This window comes from Ursus arctos, unplaced genomic scaffold, assembly GCF_023065955.2.
Source record: "Ursus arctos isolate Adak ecotype North America unplaced genomic scaffold, UrsArc2.0 scaffold_25, whole genome shotgun sequence".
In the NCBI taxonomy this organism is placed as follows: Eukaryota; Metazoa; Chordata; class Mammalia; order Carnivora; family Ursidae; genus Ursus; species Ursus arctos.
The window spans coordinates 2076509-2095189 of record NW_026622930.1 but is presented as its reverse complement, the minus strand read 5'-3'; the positions used below and the strand labels follow the sequence as shown (position 1 = coordinate 2095189).

The window sequence follows — 18681 nt, the reverse complement described above, 5'->3', positions numbered from 1 at the left end:
TGCAGAAAGCCTGAAGGAAGAGCATTCAGGCAGAGGGGACAACAAGTGCAAAAGCCCCAAGGCAGAAGGAATGCTGAGTAAGATTCAGAATCAAGGAGTCTGCGTGGCTGGAGCAGAGAAGTCAAGGGGAGAAGTTTGGGGGATCACAGGTAAACTACTACTTAGGCTTTTGCTCAGAGGGAGATCAGAAAGACCTCGGAGGGTTATGAACTCTGAAGTGGCATGTTTTACCATAACGATTTGCAGGCTCACTCTGGCTGCTCTGTTGACAACACATGGAGAAAGAGCACAGAAATAAGAAGCCTCAGGAGGCTAATATAAGAATCCAGGAGATGGTGAGAATCCTGGAGGTAGTACAAAATAGAAGCTAGGTGGACGGGGAAGGTAGCTCTGACAAGATCTGCTGACAGGCTGGGTGTAGACCGCGGGAGACACACTGTGCCACGGAGAGGAGGCCGGCTACACCCGTGCCGGCTCTGCACTTCCGCTCTCTCATCAGTGTCCCGCCAATAAAGCCTCTCTTTTCTAAGATGTTAGAAACCAAGAGTTGGTTTTTTGTCACTTGCAACCAAAATGACCTTAATTACTAAAATGATTATCATTTTACAAATAAGAAGCCTGAGGTAGAGAAAAGTTCAGCACTCATCAACTAGTCAAAAAAAATAATCAAAGTGTTAGTTTGATATTTGGTAAAATGTCATCTGGAAATCAACTATTCAAAAAGAAAGAAAGAGAAGAAAGGAAAGAAAGAAAGAGAAAAAAGAGAAAGGGTTCAGCATGCATCCAAGGCACCCCAGGTACCAGGTAGCTGAGTCCACATATGAACCCAAGTCTGACTGGCTCCAAAGCCTGCGCTCGCTGCGCCCACCACACTGCTTCCCAGGCCTCGGCTGTCCTCCACCTGCAAGCAGGCACAGAGCTTAAAACTAAAACAAAGCGACAGGGGAGGTGTGGAGGGAGCAAAGATCAGCAAGAACACCGGCTTCAGGTCCAACACATCACCAGGCAGGAGAAGCAGGGACTGTCCAGATATGGGGAACGCCTCTCCTCTCCCTCCATCCCGTAGGGTCAAGAAGTGCAAGCAACTCGGTTTGGCAAACACGGGGAAATCCCAGCTCTGTACCAAGTTGAAAGCTCTGCTGTTTCATTCAAAGAGGAGGGAAAATGGAGTTCAGGTTGACAGACCATCTTTCCTGTAGCCTTATCGTCTGCCCACACCACCACAGAATAGTTTTCTTTCCCCGCTGATCTCAAAAATAGTTAAAGTATTATTGTTGGCTGAGCACTTCAGGATGTTCTCACAAGGATCCATATTTTAACACAAAAATAAAATATTATGTTTTCCTAAGGTAACATTCATATTAGTCCTATTAAAGCATACATTTTAAGCTGCAAATCTGAGATGACAGTACATAAGGGCCTCATTTTTTTTTCTTTAATAGTCACTAAAGTTGTTTGGGGAAAGAAGAAAAGATAGAAAAATTTTTTGGTAATTTGAATTATTTTAGATTAAGTGACCACCTGCTTCTTAGTCCTTTCGTAAGCATTCAATTAAAAAGGGACACATTGAGAGATTCACATTTAAGCCATCATAAAGATAAGTCATCAGGGACGCATGGGTAGTGCAGTCGTTAAGCGTCTGCCTTCGGCTCAGGGCGTGATCCCGGCGTTCCGGGATCGAGCCCCACATCAGGCTCCTCCGCTGGGAGCCTGCTTCTTCCTCTCTCATTCCCCCTGCTTGTGTTCCCTCTCTCGCTGGCTGTCTCTCTCCGTCAAATAAATAAATAAAATCTTAAAAAAAAAAAAAAAAAGATAAGTCCTCAAATCTTAGAGCCAGAAGGAACCTCATCTAACCACCACTTTTCCCCATTTTACAGATGAGGAAGCAGAAGCCCAGAGAAGGAAACAATTTGTCAAGGTTAATAAATCTTATGAGTAACAAAACCAAGACTGAAATCAGGTCTCTTGATTCTTGGCTCAGCAGGCTGACTCCCTCTCAGCGGTTGATCTCGTTATACTGTTTACATAATATTAAATGAGAAGGTCTGAAAAATGTCTAATAACGAGTCTGACATACAATATTCTCTCAAATCTAATTTCCTTCCTCTCTTATTTAAATACCTGATACCAATTTTGGGCACTGAAAAGGTTAGGAAAACCCCCAAGACTTTTAAAATTATAGAAATCAACTAAAATTAAGTCTCAAAAGAGAACCATGAAACAAAAGTGACACAGGAACACACAATCAGATGCAAACTATAAAGGGTACCTGATCATAAAATAGACCTATAATACACTTTGAAAATATTATAAGAGGGCTCCCTAAATATTAGTGGGATCCTGGAAAATGTAAGCTAAGTGACATGATTTTGTTAAAAATAAACAAGTCCAAGGCATTCAGTTGGGATGTAACTGAGGTAACCATATAATTAAGAACCAAACATGGCCACGCTGAATGAAGAAAGGAGTTAATGAGACAGACTACCAGGACAACAGACAAAAACCAAGACCTTCCCTTGCATATCCGTATGTATAGGCACCCAACATAAGTCATTCCTAAGAAAAAGTACAGTGTTTCATACACAACAAACTCCCAAGAGACAAATACCACAAAGCAACATATCTTTTAAAAATCAGGTCTAAAGAGAAAACAAAAACCCACAGAAGATATCCTTTTTTTCAGTAAGATTCGTTCCAACTATATATTTTACCGGCAAGATGAAAGGTAAACCTTGTAAGATGACCTACCAATCCTACCTCAAAAAAAAAGTACTGTCCTATCCTTCATCCAACAGGAACAAGGAAAAGAACAATTTACGACATGCAAGTGAAAGAGGTAGGAGCATTATCCCCATTTTACAGATGAAGCAGGGTCAAGAGAGGCTAGATAGCTTGCTCAAGGTCTGATTCTAAACCCAGGGATGACTCCAAAAGCCTCCTACACCACACTGCCCATCCATGAAAGTCCCAGGTTTCTTTTGGAACAAGCATCACAGCTTGGCAGGCCACCTCTCTCCCTGCCTTCAAGATGTGGAGGGCAGTGTTTTTACTCTCAAGGGAGAATGACGGGGAGGGGAGGGATGGAGAGATATTCACACTTGGCACACTTAGTCCAGATGCAGGCCTTGGCTCTTTCACCCAAGGACAGCAAAAGGTCATGGACCACAAGGACTCTGGTCCCCAGATCTGGACTTCACAGAATAACCAAGATCCTACCCTGAGGAATCAACTGACCTTGGAAATTCAAACTGTAGAGCCCAAATTCAACCTTCAAAGATTTTGCAGTCCTCTTCCTCCTTAGCTGCCATGTCCAGCAGTAACAGTAATGGCACCTATTCACTGACACTACGTGGCAGACCTCATGCATTCTGCGTGCATGTCATTCAATCCTGCCAGAATCTTGGGAAGACGGTTTTTGTTCATTGTTAACTATTATCTTTATTATTTCGGGGGTGGCAAATTAACATATAATTTTTTTGAGAGTCTAACAACAGAAGAAATAAAAAAACAGTCCCCCTAATGACCTGCACTTGAAAGCACTGGTATATATCCTTCAAGATGTTTTCTACACCACAGAACTCTTTTCTTTTGCTCTTACAGTAAGACCACAGTAAGTAGAATGTTGGTTTTTCAGCCAACATTATATTTTGGGCATTTTTCCGTAAGAATACACACAGTTCTACTTCACTCTTTTTTTAGGCCATATATTATTTCCTCTACATGGCTATAGCATAATTTATTTAGAGACAGGCACTGTTCCTTTCATTTTACAAATGAGTAGATAAGCTCCCACAGGTTACATAACCTTTCTAAGGTCACACAGCCAATAAGTGGTAGGGTCAGGGTGGAAACCAGGCCTAATTCCGTAGTCTGCATACTCTAACACTCCTGCTCCATGGTGCACCTGTTCTGTGAGTTTCCATCAGCTGGACTATGAACCCCGTGAAGACAGCAAATCAGTTTTTCTAAGTCTCCAGTGCCTAGCATTGTGTCGACACATAATAAAGGTTAATATTTGTTGTATAATTATCTGCTGAATGTCACTTGTTTTGTACTATGTTTAGCTTCCCTACAGTACCACTCATATCCTTCACAGTGCCCTGTAATACACTGGGACACAACCATATCTGTTGAAGGTGCGGGCCCAACACCCAGCACAGAACTGCCCCCCACTCTCGGCCTGGTCACTTGGCTTCTCTAGATCTCAGAACTCATGTGTGACTCAGGCTCAGACCCACTTGCTTCTCCAGGAGCTTCCCTCACAGAAGCTTTTCATATGGAGACCCATCTACTCAGCTCTAACCTAACATCGTAAGAAGTAAGCACGAGAAAAGTTATTTGTCTGACCCCTGCTTACTTTGTAGTAATGGAGATCATAAACCATGGTTTTATAACAAACTAATAAGGCTTTAACCCACAAGAAATTGAAATTTTCAAACAGAAGTCTAAGGCACTTAAGTGTAGATTATGCTAGGTACTACTTGGGGGAGGGAGACAAGATATGAAAGCAGTGAGATTTTGCAAAGATCTATCTACATGTCGATTTGAGTCTGAAAAAACTGAGAGCCCTGAGTTTACAGTCTTGTCCTGCCTGACTCCATGGCAGTGCAGAATTTTGACCTTGGTAATCTCTAGCATGAGATTTCTCCTCTATTAGCCAATACTTCATAAACTGCTAGAAACAGGTTCTTCTATGTATCATTAACTATAAAACTTCAGATTAAAAGACTATAATAACAGTTTTTACATAATAAAAACCTGGCAAAATAAACACAAAATTTCATTTTTCCATTAAATTTAGTCATAGAACTTAGCTACTTTGACTTTACTACCAAAAGCATGAGCAGCTACTATTACTGCTATTATAAAAATATCTCATTTTCTCCTCCCAGCTACCCCATATAAGCCTTAGAAACTAATTACTAGCAACTCCCCAAAAGGAATATCAGACACCAGCTGGACCATAAGGTATTTTCTATTAACAATGACATTTGAGGATTTATTCAATTCCTGAGGCCAACAACCACATAAAGAGATTAGAATTAGGCTCTCAGGTTGTTTTATGGTAAAACACTGCAGTAGAAGAGGCTCAAAAGAAGCCAAATTCCATCTTGTGAAGCAAAGTGCTACTTTGTATAGAACACGAATTGGACACATTTACAGAATCACTCATTCATTCATTTAGGGCATTTTAGAGAGCCCAAAGTGGCCCCGGGGCCGGCCTCAGGGCACACATAGTCAACATCTCCACTGTCACTGAACTTGGAGCTGAGACAGAAGAGACAGCAGGAAACTACAGGAGGAAACTGTAGAGCGCCATGAGATCCCACAGAAGGGCCGCCTGATCCAGATGCCAGCGTCAGGAAATACTTCCCAAAGGAAGCAACATGTAAGCTGAGACAAAGGGATTCGCTGTGGAGAGGAGTGGAGAATGGGTATGGGAGCCAGGAGACGCGCAGACTGTGATCTAAATAGAATCTGTTTAACTGTCCCATACACCGGGCGGGAGGGTGGGATGTCAATCAACGACAGATTAAAACAGCTGTCATCAAGGAACCCCCCCCCCCCAATCAGGCACTGTTTTCTTCTATGCCAGGAACTTGACATTTAAATACCCATACCATAATTTGGGTACGTTCCCAGATGTGTTTTACTCTAGGTGATAAAGGACCTCCTCTTCAATGTCTTCCACTTTCTTTTTTTTTTTTTTTTTTTTTAAAGATTTTATTTATTTATTTGACAGAGATAGAGACAGCCAGCGAGAGAGGGAACACAAGCAGGGGGAGTGGGAGAGGAAGAAGCAGGCTCATAGCAGAGGAGCCTGATGTGGGGCTCGATCCCATAACGCTGGGATCACGCCCTGAGCCGAAGGCAGACGATTAACCGCTGTGCCACCCAGGCGCCCCTGTCTTCCACTTTCTGAACAATGATCTTTTCATATTTTGGTTTTACATTTGTCACCCTTCCACTCTACTTACAAATAATAGTAATAAGGTAAAACTCTCAAAATAATCCAATGTTACAACAGACCAATGGAAAAAAATTAGAACTAGGTAGTCTCCCCAGACATAGTAGGGCTGATGAAGTATTTCCGAGAGAGTTTAATTATAACAGTACTAAAATCATCCTTTCAAATTTTCCTAATTTTAATTATAATCCTAAAATTCTTTAATTATTAACTATTTCTGTGGTTATTAAGCAGCTTCAATGTTGCAGCAAACAGGAAAGTTACTCAAAGCCATCAATTAGAAAGTATCCTCACCAAATTGCAATTCACATTTTTTTTTCTTCTCTGTGAAAACCTGTTAAATGCCTATCTGAAGTTGAGCTGTCTCCAAAGCAAGAACGTCTTTAAAATGTACTGAATTGAAATCATTTAACATTTTGGACATACTAAACATTTTGGGGATAACAGCACACACCTATACTGCTTAGTACACAGCAGGCACTGTCGCAGGTTCTTTATCTGTAACAGCTCATCTCGGGCTCACAAAGCCCAATGAGGTAGGTACTCTGACCCCAATTTTACAGGTGAGGACACTGAGACACAGACACGTTAACAACTCATCCAAGATCACACAGGCAGGAAATGAGACAGCTGAGATTCAGAGCCAGACCGTCTGAGCCCCAATCCATGCTCTCTAACTACTGCATTATAATGCCTCTCAATAGTTTTTCAAAAATAAAAAACAAAAATAAATAAAAATTACTATAACAAAACACCAGCCACCTATAGTCCTTGAGGTATGTTTTGAATGACAGCATTCTCTGAGTAGCTGAGGGTCTAATCCCTTTGTCTGAGCCAAAATCTGAAACCGTGCCTGTCCATGAAATGGCCACACCAGCCAACCACACGCAGAGCAACTGAGAACCTGAAAAGTGACTAGTCCGAAATGAAATGTGCTGGATGTCTAAAATATATTCTGAATTTGAGAGGCTCTGTATGAAAAAAGAATGTAAAGTATCTCACTAATAAAGTTTTCATATTAACTACATGCTTACATAATTTTGTATATAATGAGTTAAATAAAATATATTATTAAAATTAATATCACTTGTTTCTTTACACCTTTTTAATGTGGCTACTAGAAATTTTAAAATTCCATCGTGGCTCCCATTGTGTTTCTGTTGGACAGAGCTCACCTAAAATGTATCCAGCTGCTGTCTACATCAATGATATTATTTTCTTTTCTTGATGACTCAGTCATCAGGAGGAACTTTAACCACCACCCTGTGTGTAATCTGTAATCTGTAATTGTGATATCTTTGGTGTTGACTGAGGTCAGGCTGCCCACCCTCAGACCACAACAATAGGTTGTGCTTAAAATGTGTCTTTCTATGGTTTCCAGCAGCCTGTCTGCCGACAGCTACCAACCGCCCCCCGTCCCCAACAACCTCAGATACAGCATCTGAAGACTAAGAAGCCAGGTAAATCGGGGTTGTGCAACAAGAGTGAAGGAAGGCCTAAAGAGGGTCTTCCACACATGTGGCTTCAGTGCTAGATTCTTTGGCGACTATTTTGACTGCACGGAGGCCCTTTTCTGCCTCGACTACCTGACTCCTCCCATAGACTTTAGACACTTAGTACCAACTTTAACTTAGACTGGAGCACTTTACAACTCAGTTTAAAATCCTGCAACAGTAGTTTCAGCTTGAGAAGATGATTACATTCTGGAGACAGATGGTGCTGACGGTTGCTCAACACTGTGAAGGTACTCAGTGCCACAGAACTGTACGCTTAAACAGTTAAAATGGTAAATTTTATGTTATGTATATTTTGTCACAATTTAAAAAAACCCTCAACAGTTTCATATCTTTCTTAGGATCAAATTCAAACTCTTAGGCAGGTCACACATGGCCCTCTGAATCTGACCTGCACCCACCTTTCTAGCCTCCCTCGTTTCAACTGGCCTCACACTCCAGGCCATCTCCCTCAACACACCATGCAGACTCAGATCTCAATTCGTTGCGCGTGTTAAACTCTCTACCTAAAAGCCTTTCCCCATCATCTCTAACCCTCTCCCTCATCCTTGGAAATTCCACTCAAACATCACCTCCTCTTTGAAAATTCCCGACATCCCAAGGTTGAGAGGACTCCTCTTACCGCTGTGCTCTGCTGTACCTTGTACTCTGACACTCTTACAATTTTTATCTTTTTGGAATGGCATCTTTGTTTACTTGACTGTGAGCTCATGGAGAGCAGGCCTGTGCCCGGCCCTGGCACACAGCCAGCATATAAGTGATGCACCCTAAACGCTTGCTGAGGCCACTCAGTGAACAAGTACTTACTGAATCCCTATCGGAGGTAGGCAACATCCCAAGCACTGGGCATACCACAGTGGAAAAGAAAACAAAACTTTGCTTTCATGGAGACTCCACAAATAAATGCCAGGTGGACATAAGTACTATAAAGAAAAATAAAGCAAAGGAAGGGGAGGGGCATTTTATACGGAGTAGCTTGGAAGGTGCCCTCTAAGTAGAGACCAGAAGGAAGGGGGTAACTTTTCAGCTCACTGGTAGAACACTGAGTGAACTGAATCTTATTCTAGTTCGAAACTGTGGTCTAGAAAACAGAGGGAACTGGAAAGAAAAGGTAAACTTTAATTTCCAAGAAAAGCAAACCATTCATCCCCTCTCTGTCCTAGCAACTTGACAGATTTCGCCATTACTATCTAGTTCTCTCAGCATGAAGAACATAAACATTCCACCTCAGTGGAATAAAGTACACTACAGTCCTTTTCGGACTGAATCCTGCCCACCATGAAGCCTTATGGTTGCTAGAGAAAAGAGAACATTTCTTGAGTATTTATTCTGTATACTAACAGAATGCTCTAACCATTTGCCAATCCTCACAACAGCTTTTTGAAATATCCTGTTATTAAACTCATTTTAAGGAGAAAAATAAGGCATGAGGAGGTTAAGTAATCTGTCCGAAGTCATGGACTAGTAAATGGCAAAGCTAGAATGTGAAACCTTAGCTCTTGAGTCTGAGCTGATAACCACTATGCTATCCGTTTCACCTGTATTTCCTATCACAAAATACTCTTTGTTCCTACTGTTGGATTTGTTGTTAATCCTAAAATTGTCACATTTTACTTCACCTTTCTTCACATTTTGACCCAACTTCATTTCTCTTTTCCAGTTCTACTACAAAAACCTGTCTATACGCTGATCATTTGTGAGGTTAACTATTATTTACTAATTTTATGTTCAAGACTGCCATTAGAAATGGAAACATACACTAGAGTAAAAAGCAGAAAACTATCAGTGCAAAGACACGGATCACACTTCTATACACAGTGTGCAAGTAAAGTCTTCCAGGAGCTGAGAGCACAAAGATGGAGGAGGTCAGGCCAGCCCCTGCCCCGGGAAGCTCCGTCCGGTCTAGTGGGGGCTTAGGGTGGGGCTGACTGACAAGTACAAGGCACGGTGAGTGTGGTATGCCACAGATGCCCAGGCAGCAATCTAGAATGCCTAAACCACAACATTAAAAACCACTTAATATAGGGAAAGTGATTGTTTTTTACTTGATATGTTTATTTTACCCTAAGATTTAAAAGTAACCTCTTTCTCGATATAGCAGGCATCTCACGCTCAATACAACCAAAATAAAACTCAAAGGTCCCCTTAAGCCCTAAAAACCTATTCCTTCTCAAGTGGTCTCTATCTTAAGGGAAAGACAAGCCTAGCTGCGGAAGCAATAAACCTGTTATCCTCAACTCCAGCCACTGGACTTCCTTCCAGTCTCTCTCAACCACACACACACACTCACACGTATGCACACATGCAATCACACACTCCAACAGATCTATTTTACCTATTGACTGGATCTTTCTCTTCTGCAGGTCAAGGCTGGTTTGCACCAACTGGTCTCCTAACTGGTCTTCCTGCTTCTTTTTAATCTCCCTTACTCCATAATCCATTCTCTCCGGCTTCAGAATTATCCCTCTTTCATACAAATCTGATCACATCATTCCACTTTTTATAAATGTTTGGTGGTTTCTGATAACCCACAGGATCAAGTATGAACCCCATTACATCACGCACACACCTCTTCACAATGGGGTCCAACACTACTTTCCACATTACACCTTTCACTCAACAAACTGTCACTGAATACCAACTGTGTGGTCAGTCACTGGGATAGGCACTGGTGGTAAATGGCAAAAAGAGACAGCTTCTGCCCTCATGAAACTTACAGTCTAGGACAAGAACAGACATTAAGCAGTCACACAAACGAATGCTTAAGACTACAACTATGGCAAGTACCACAAAGACACATCAGGCAAAGTGTTCTGAATTAGATAGTGGTGATGGTTGGAAAACCTTATGATGAGCTAAAAACCACTGAACTGTATAGGTTAAGAGATGAATTTATGGTATATAAATTATAGCTTAAAAGAAAAAGATGCACCAGGTTGCATTTGGCCAAGGCAAAGATGGTGAAAGCTCCCCAAAGGAAATGAAACTTATCACAAATAACTAACATTTACTGAGCATTTACCACACAACAGACACCTTTCCCTGTGATAATCAACGTGATCCTCCTGACCACCCTATAAAGTTGCTATTATTATCCTCAGTTTAAGAACTGAAGGTCCAAGGGCGCCTGGTTGGCTCCGTCGTTAAGCATCTGCCTTCGGCTCAGGTCATGATCCCAGGGTCCTGGGATTGAGCCCTGCATCAAGCTCCCTGCTCGGTGGGAAGCCTGCTTCTCCCTCTCCCACTCCCCCTGCTTGTGTTCCCTCTCTTGCTGTGTCTCTTTCTGTCAAATAAATAAAATCTTTAAAAAAAAAGAAAAAAAGAACTGAGGGTCCAAGAACTTTACCCAAGTCAGAGAGCCAAATGGTGATGACAGAATCCACACTTAGGCCAACTGAAACCAAGACCCACACTCTTACCTGCTACACCTAGGCAATGCCTACTATTCAGAACTACTTATGATATAAAAAATAAATCACTGTTTCATTTCTTCCAATAGAAATTTCTCATATCTTTTGTCTTTAAAATAGCCTATATGAGGGGTGCTGGGGTGGCTTAGTCGGTTAAGTGACTGACTCTTGATTTCAGCCCAGGTCATGATCTCAGAGTCTTGAGATCAAGCCTGGTGTCGGGCTCCTTGATCAGCAGGGAGTCTACCTGGGATTCTCTCCCCCTCCCCCTGCTCACATGCACACTCTCTCTCTCAAATAAATTTTAAAAATATTTTTTTAAAAAAGAATCCTATATGAATAAACTGTAAAGTCCTACAAGATCCTAAACTGCCCCACCACCATCACCTTTCTGATCTCATCTCCCCCCTCTTTCCCTCACACACTCTGCTCCAGCCACGCAGGCCTCCTTTTGTTTCTCCAGTATGCTGGGCATGGTCCCACCACAGGGCCTCTGCATCTGCTTGAGCTATGATGATTATAGTCATGACATATATTTTAAGTTGTGATTCTGTCAAAACTTCAGCTAACATTTTCTGTAGCTATACCAACAATAGTACTAGCAAGATCCTGTACCGAACTATACACTAATATTTTCAATGTCATTAATTTTAAAACAACCCCATTTTCCCAGTCTTTTCTTATTCTACATGTTACCATGCAAAGATTTTTATTTCACAAAATACAGTAATAGTAGCTTTTGCTTATCAATTAGTACGAACAAAAGTCATACAGCTACATTTGCAGTGAAATATAACAAAGCAATTAAGCCAAGAAAGTGTTACAAAGAACCTGATTACCACCATTCCTAAGTTCATCCCCAGAACCACAGTTTGTGAAATAACTATGGCAACAACACTTCAGAACACCAAAATACAACCGAATTTTGCTGAAAACTATTGCCCATCTGTGCAAACACACACAAAAATACATGTTCAATACAATAACATGATGATAATTTAAGTTCCTATCATGCTAAAAATCCTAAGTAACTCTTAAGCATATATATTGGCACAGACTATTCAAAGTGGGTGCTGAGAAAGGAAAATTACATTTACATTCAAATCAGAGTTGTCCCCAAACTCAAGATGATGAAAACTATCACTTTTTATCAAAAAGACTTACCTCGGTAACACCAAAAAAATCCCAAATAATCTAATTGAAAATGGGCAGAAGACATGAACAGACATTTCTCCAAGAAAAACATACAGCCAACAGACATATGGAAAGGTGCTCAGCATCACTTGGCATCAGGGAAATGCCAATCCGAACCACAATGAGATAACACCTCACACCGGTCAGAATGGCTAAAATCAAAATCACAAGAAAAAGTGTTGGCAAGGATGTTAAGAAAAAGGAAACCTCAAACACTGTTGGTGGGAATGCAAACTGGGCAGCCACTCTGGAAAACACTATGGAGGTTCCTCAAAAAAATTAAAGCAGAATTACCGTATGATCCAATAATTCTACCACTGGGTATTTACCCAAAAAATATGAAAACACTAATTTGAAAAGATGTATGCACTCTTAATATTTACTGCTGCATTATCTACAATAGCCAAATTATGGAAGCAGCCCAAGTGTCCATCAACAAATGAGTGGATAAAGAAGATGCAATACACATACATACATACACACACACACACACACACACACACCCCGGAATATTACTCAGCCAGAAAAAAAAAAAAATGAAATCTTGCCATTTGCAACGAAATGGATGGAGCTAGAGGGTATAATGCTAAGTGAAATAAGTCAGAGAAAGACAAATACTGTATGATTTCTCTCATGTGGAATTTAAGAAACAAAACAGAGGAACAAAGAAAAAAAGAGACAAAGCAAGAAACAGACTCTTAACTATAGAGAACACACTGATGGTTACCAGAGGCAGGGGGTGAGTAAAATGGGTGAAGGATCAAGAGTATACATATGATGAACACTGAGTAATGTATAGGATTGTTGACTCCCTATATTGTACAGCTGAAACTAATATAACACTGTATGTTAACTATACTGGAATTAAAAAAAATTCACGTCGGGATTCTTTTAAATATTAAGCTCTGTTTGAGCTGACCATAACGGGAAAAATTTTGCCAAACTCAATTCATTAGCACCCCCAGCAAAATCCTCTGACTACAACGAACTTCTCTAAGTGACTGGCACAAAGGACAGAAGCAAAGGCTTTGAGTCAGCTTGTTTGTTTTCAAACCTTGTTTTACCACTTACTAGCTGGAGGACCTTAGCCAAGTTTCTTTACCTCTTGAGCCTTAGTTCTCTATAAAAACAAAGACACTGCCACAAAACCTGTGACACAGTGCCTCAGCACATAATGACAAATACCACAAATACTATTACCAAACTGAGCTGTAGGAAGAAGTTAAATAGCTGCCACTTTACGGCTGCACTTAATACCGTAGCCTTTAGAAGAGTTATCCACAAAGACGATTTTTAAGTTCAATAAAGCTGTAATAATAAAAGCTTTAATATACACATCTTTGTATGACTGAGGCTTTGCTTTTCTTTTTGTGAATTTCTGGGCAATCTAAAGGCTAGAATTATTTTAAATGGCAATATTATGTCTGTAATTTTTGTTTTAAAGAAACAGTTCATTCTCTCTTGCACAAAAATAAATAAAATCTTAAAAAAAAAAAAAAAAAAAAAGGTGCCTGGGTGGCTCAGTCGGTTGAGAGTCGGCCTGAATTCAGCTCAGGTCATGACCCCAGGGTCCTGGGATTGAGTCCCAAGTTGGGCTCCCTGCTCAGCGAAGCCTCTGCTTCTCCCTCTGCCCCTCCCCCCAAGCTGGTTTTCTCTCTCCCTCTCTCTCTCTCTCACAAAAATAAATTCTTAAAAAAAAAAAAAAAAGAAAGAAACTAGAGTTAAAAAGAAAATCTTCTCCAGTCTTCAGGGTTTTGTTTACTCTATTAGGCTACAATTCAAGTCTATCAAGTGACTAAATTATTAATTCACAATAATAGTGAACACCTACTGAGCTCTTATCTGCTCTATGGAACAAAGATACTTGGGCAGTGTACAAGTTTACTATCAGGGCTGTCAAAAAAAGCGTCAGGTTGCCTCAACCTCTGATGTAGCCTGATTACTGCCCTTCAGGAAAGTATCTGCTATGTATCAACTGCTGGACCAATCATAAACAGCTGGAAATCGCCAAGACCAACTCATTTCACAGGTGAGAAACTGAAGCCCAAAGAAATTAAGTGCAAAGGTCACAAGGTTACTAACAAGTGGAGACTAGAATCTAAATCTCCCTACTTCTAATTTGTTGTATCAATTACACGATAGCTGATGGTTTCAAAAAAAGAAAGACCTGTTCTAGTACCTCAAGTTTTGTACATAGTTGGAAAGAAACTGAATATCCGAAATAAGTGAATGTTTAATGAGAGCTAAATATTAAGCACAAATTAATTTAACCCCTAGCCTATCATGAATATGTTAAAAGGGCTCCTAGGACTGAAAGGAGTGGAATCAGCTAATCATACTGTGTGGTATCCACTGCCAGTTAGGAGTCACTACATGACCAAAACACTAGCACCAGAGTGCCTTTCTTATGAATAACACACACTTTAGAACCACCGAACTAGGGCGCCTGGGTGGCTCAGTCAGTGAAAGCGTCTGCCTTCGGCTCGGGTCATGATCTCAGGGTCCTGGGATCAAGCCCTGCATATTGGGCTCCTGGCTCCTCAGGAAGCTTGCTTCTCCCTCTCCGCTCCCCCTGCTTGTGTGCCCTCTCTTACTTGTCTCTGTCACATAAATAAGTAAAATTGTAAAAAAACAAAAAAAAAAAAACAACAAAAAATCACTGAACTTCCTTTACTCACATCAACATTCCTTTGGAAGAGAAAAAAGTATCCTTAGTGCCATTCCCCAGATATGTATTTCACCTTTGCACAAGAAGTTTTACCAGCTGTAAAATGCTCACTCTCTTTTGAAAAGAAAGATGCTGACCAACGAGCAAGGCAGTTTTCACACTTTTCATGCTCTGAATCAGGCTATTTTTGTTAATACTCTTATTTCTATCAAAGTTATTTAGGCATGGCCTAAATGTCTTCAGGTCCAGATCTTAGGGAGGAGCCAACAAGTAATCTTTAAAGTATAGCCCATTTTCTTCTCGGGAAAACATGATTAAAATGTCATTCACTGACCAAAAGGTGAATGACTATAGACACTAGAACACAATACTATTTTAATAAGGGAAAATTCCAAAATATAACTTTGTTTAAAAGTAGATAGTCATAGGGGCACCCAGGTGGCTCAGTCAGTTAAGTGACTGACTCTTGCTCTCAGGGTCATGAGTTCAAGCCCCACATTGGGCTCCACGCCCAGCATGGAGCCCACTTAAAAGAAAAAAAAAGTAAATAGTCACGAACTTCCCATAACAGGCATATTGAAGACTTCTACAAAGACTTTATTGTGTCAGATGAAAACATGGCAGGATACTCCCATTTATTCCCAACAGCTGAGAGACTGGGTGCTGCAGTAAACTATCTGATCAATTAAAAGTTAACCACAGACACTACCCATTAATTGCCAATTCTGAAATAACTAAAATATATTTTAAACCTGTGTTGCCCAATATGGCAGTCACTAACCACGTGTGGCTACTGAGCACTTGATATGTGCTACTCTAAATTGAGGTATACTATAAATGTAAAACTTCACCAGATTCACACTGGATTCACACTAAATTTCTATGACTTGGAGTAAAAAAAAAAAAAAAAAAGTAAAATATCATATTAGTAAACTTTTCATGTTGATTACATATTAAAATAATACTTCTGACATAATGAGTTAATAAAAGACATTACTAAAATATCACCTTTTTAAAGTAGTTCCTAGAAAATTTTAAATCACATTTGTGTGGCTCACATTACATTCCTATTAGAAAGTACTGCTCTATACAAAGTATGCAAAATATGATCCAATCTTCCTTTGATGATTCATGATGATGATGAACACCAACCATACAATAAAGAAAAATTCTATTTATATCTTGGATACATAGTTTAAGACAGGACCAAGAAAGAATGGCATGTCCTTAGAACTTGTATTAAATCCACAACCAGCCTCAACTGTGTTAACAGAGGAAGGACTCAATCTTACAAGTAGTATTTTTTAGGGATCAAAAAGGAAGTACATACCTAAAGCCCACAAAAGAGAGACTAAGAGAAATACCATCTGTTTCTAGAAGGCATCTTAAAACAAAACCAGTGTGTTTTAAATAGCTAATAGACGTATCTGTTTCTTTTTTAAAGTAGTATTCGATTATTTTGAGTATCATGAAGAAATTTCCCAACTGCCAGGTAAGCAAACTTCTTAAAAAAGAAACCTGATAAGGAAGAGACTAGAAACTCTAACCATGTGGAATAGTATGAGTGTACCATATGGAAAATGTAAGCCAGGTTCCTTAACAAGGTATTTCTAATTAAACATTACACAATGATGAAACCAATCAAAATTTTATAAATACCCTTAACTATGACTGTAGTATATAGTGAAATCAGCTATTACATGACTTAACTAACACTGCTTTCAAAATTCCAAGACACTATAATGCCTTTTCCAAATCTAGCCAGTGAGCATTAGGGAGGGAACAGCTTCCAAATGCTTTATCTTGAAGAGGTTAAAATTAGAATTGACAATTCAGAGCCATATTAACAATAATAAATATTTGCATGGCATTCTGTTTGACAAGCACTTTTGGACACATCATTCTTTTTGATCCTCAGGATAGCCCTCAGACACTGGTATGTTTTTATTCCTACTTCAGAGGTAATTTCAGGCTTGAGACCTTGACTTATTCAAGGTCACACAGCTAAAAAGTAGCAGAACCAGTACTGGACTCCGGATCTTCTTATGCTCATCCAATTCTCCTTCCATTACAAGACAATCATTCATTTAAAACCAAATGTTTAGAAACCCAACAAGCCCTGATGCCAAAGAAGGATCTAAGGATCAGTGAGGTCAAAGCTTAAGACTCTGTAAACATGACGTGCTGGAATGAGTTCAAAAAGGGGAGAAGAGATTATCAAGAGGCAGGAAATGACTTGAAAAATCAGGAGGGGAAAAAATTCTAATCTAAACGTCCTTGAGCGCAGCATCGCAGAAGAGCAGTATTCAAGCAGAAAATGCAGAGAAACGGCGCTTTTCCTCAAAAACGTGATTTCCAGTGTAGAAACTGTAGGTTAATGCAATGATTTTGTTGTTACTTTACTATAAGCGTGTTTGAGAATTTTACTTAAAATAAAGGCACTCAGAAAACCAGGACATCCAACTGGGTACCACCAGTCCTACATTTTTTCGTAAGTCATGACATCCACCTCACAAAAATCCAGACAAGAAAAACTAATTCAGCACGCACTGCGATTTGGACCGTAGTAAAGGAAATGGCAAATCTTTCTAGTAGAACGCATCCTTGAGGACAGGACAAAGGCGGCACCACCACAAATGAACCTCGTTCCACCTCCAGATCACAGTGACAACAGGCGGGTTAAAGCAAAATGTACAAATCTCGAAGACATGGTACAAGGGAATTCCTAAGATGGCTCTCTCAAGCCATTCCCTACGGAAATTCCTAAATACAACAGAATTTCAGAATCAGGGAAGGGCTAAGGAGAGACGCGGGGCTCCCGGCGTGGGAATCCCACACACCGCCGGCTCCGAACGCGACCCCAGCAAATTGCAGGCGGAGGGTCACGAGAGCGCCGCGAGACCCCGAAACCGAGCGGACGCCAAACGAGACCCCCCCGTGTGACCACCCGCTAGGACGGATGAAAAATGACCGACTCCAATTTCATCTCCGGCTTCCCCTCCCCGGCGGCCCCCAACTAGAGAGGGTCAGCAGGAAGGGCCGAGCCGCGGCGAGGGGCGCCGGCCCGGGGGGGGGGGGGTCGGCCGCGATCCTCGCCCCGGCCCCGGCCGCCGAGCCCCTGGCCCTGGCTCCTGGGCCCAGTCCCCCGCCCTCGGCCCGGCCCGCGCTGACAGCCCCGGCGCCGCCCCCACCTGCCCGCCCGGGGGGCGCCGGGGCCGGGCGCGCCCGCCAGGCCACTTCCTTCCCCGCCCGCCCGGCCTCGCGCGGGCCCCGGGGGCGGGGAGCCGCGGGAGGAAGGAGGCTTGGCCGGCCGCCCGCGGAGGAAGCCGCCGCCGCCCGCACCCACCGGCATCATCGCGGCGCGGGTCCGTGGCGCCCTCGGCCGCCTGACAGGACGCTCGGCGCCGCGCCGCGCCCGCCGCTCCGGCTGTCCTCGCAGGCCGCGCACCCACCGCCGCGCCCTCGGGCCCTCAGCGGCGAGGCGGCGGCTGCGGCTGCGGCGGGCTGCGGAGCCTGACCGGCTCTGTCGCGGCCGCCGGCGCGCTGCGTCGCTGTCCCGGGACCGGCCGCCACCGCCGCCGCCGCCGCCGCCCCCGCCCGACCGCCTCGCGCCGCCGGCCCTCGGGCTCTCTCAGCCCCCGCAGACCCCACCCCCAGCGCGTCGCCCCACACGGGGCCAGCCGCCCCCTCCGATTGGCCCGGCGGGGCCGGGGGCGGGGCCGGGGCGGAGCTTCCCGGCCCCGCCCGCCTAAAGCCGCTCTCGCGGCGGCCAGGTGCGAGCGCGCCCGTGCGCGTCCGCGCTCCCGCGAGCGGGCGTGCTGCGGAGGCCTAGCCGCTGCCCCGCCCCGCGTGGCGGCGTGCGGGCTCAGGGCCGCGCGCGACCGAGAGCACGGGTTCTTCGAGACCTCGGGAATGGGAAAACGGAGG

General features: G+C 42.6%; 1 protein-coding gene across 2 annotated transcripts in view; it reads right to left on the bottom strand.

Moving 5' to 3' along the window:
- PPP1R13B (protein phosphatase 1 regulatory subunit 13B) overlaps positions 1 to 18316 on the bottom strand; it is an 85781-nt gene extending 67465 nt beyond the window's left edge. For both annotated transcript variants that reach the window (XM_048219907.2, XM_048219908.2), the window contains exon 1: positions 18101 to 18316. In XM_048219907.2, coding sequence (XP_048075864.1) covers positions 18101 to 18109 — 9 coding nt within the window. In that variant the 5' untranslated portion in view covers positions 18110 to 18316. The remainder of the gene's footprint in view (positions 1 to 18100) is intronic.
- Positions 18317 to 18681: the final 365 nt, after the last annotated feature.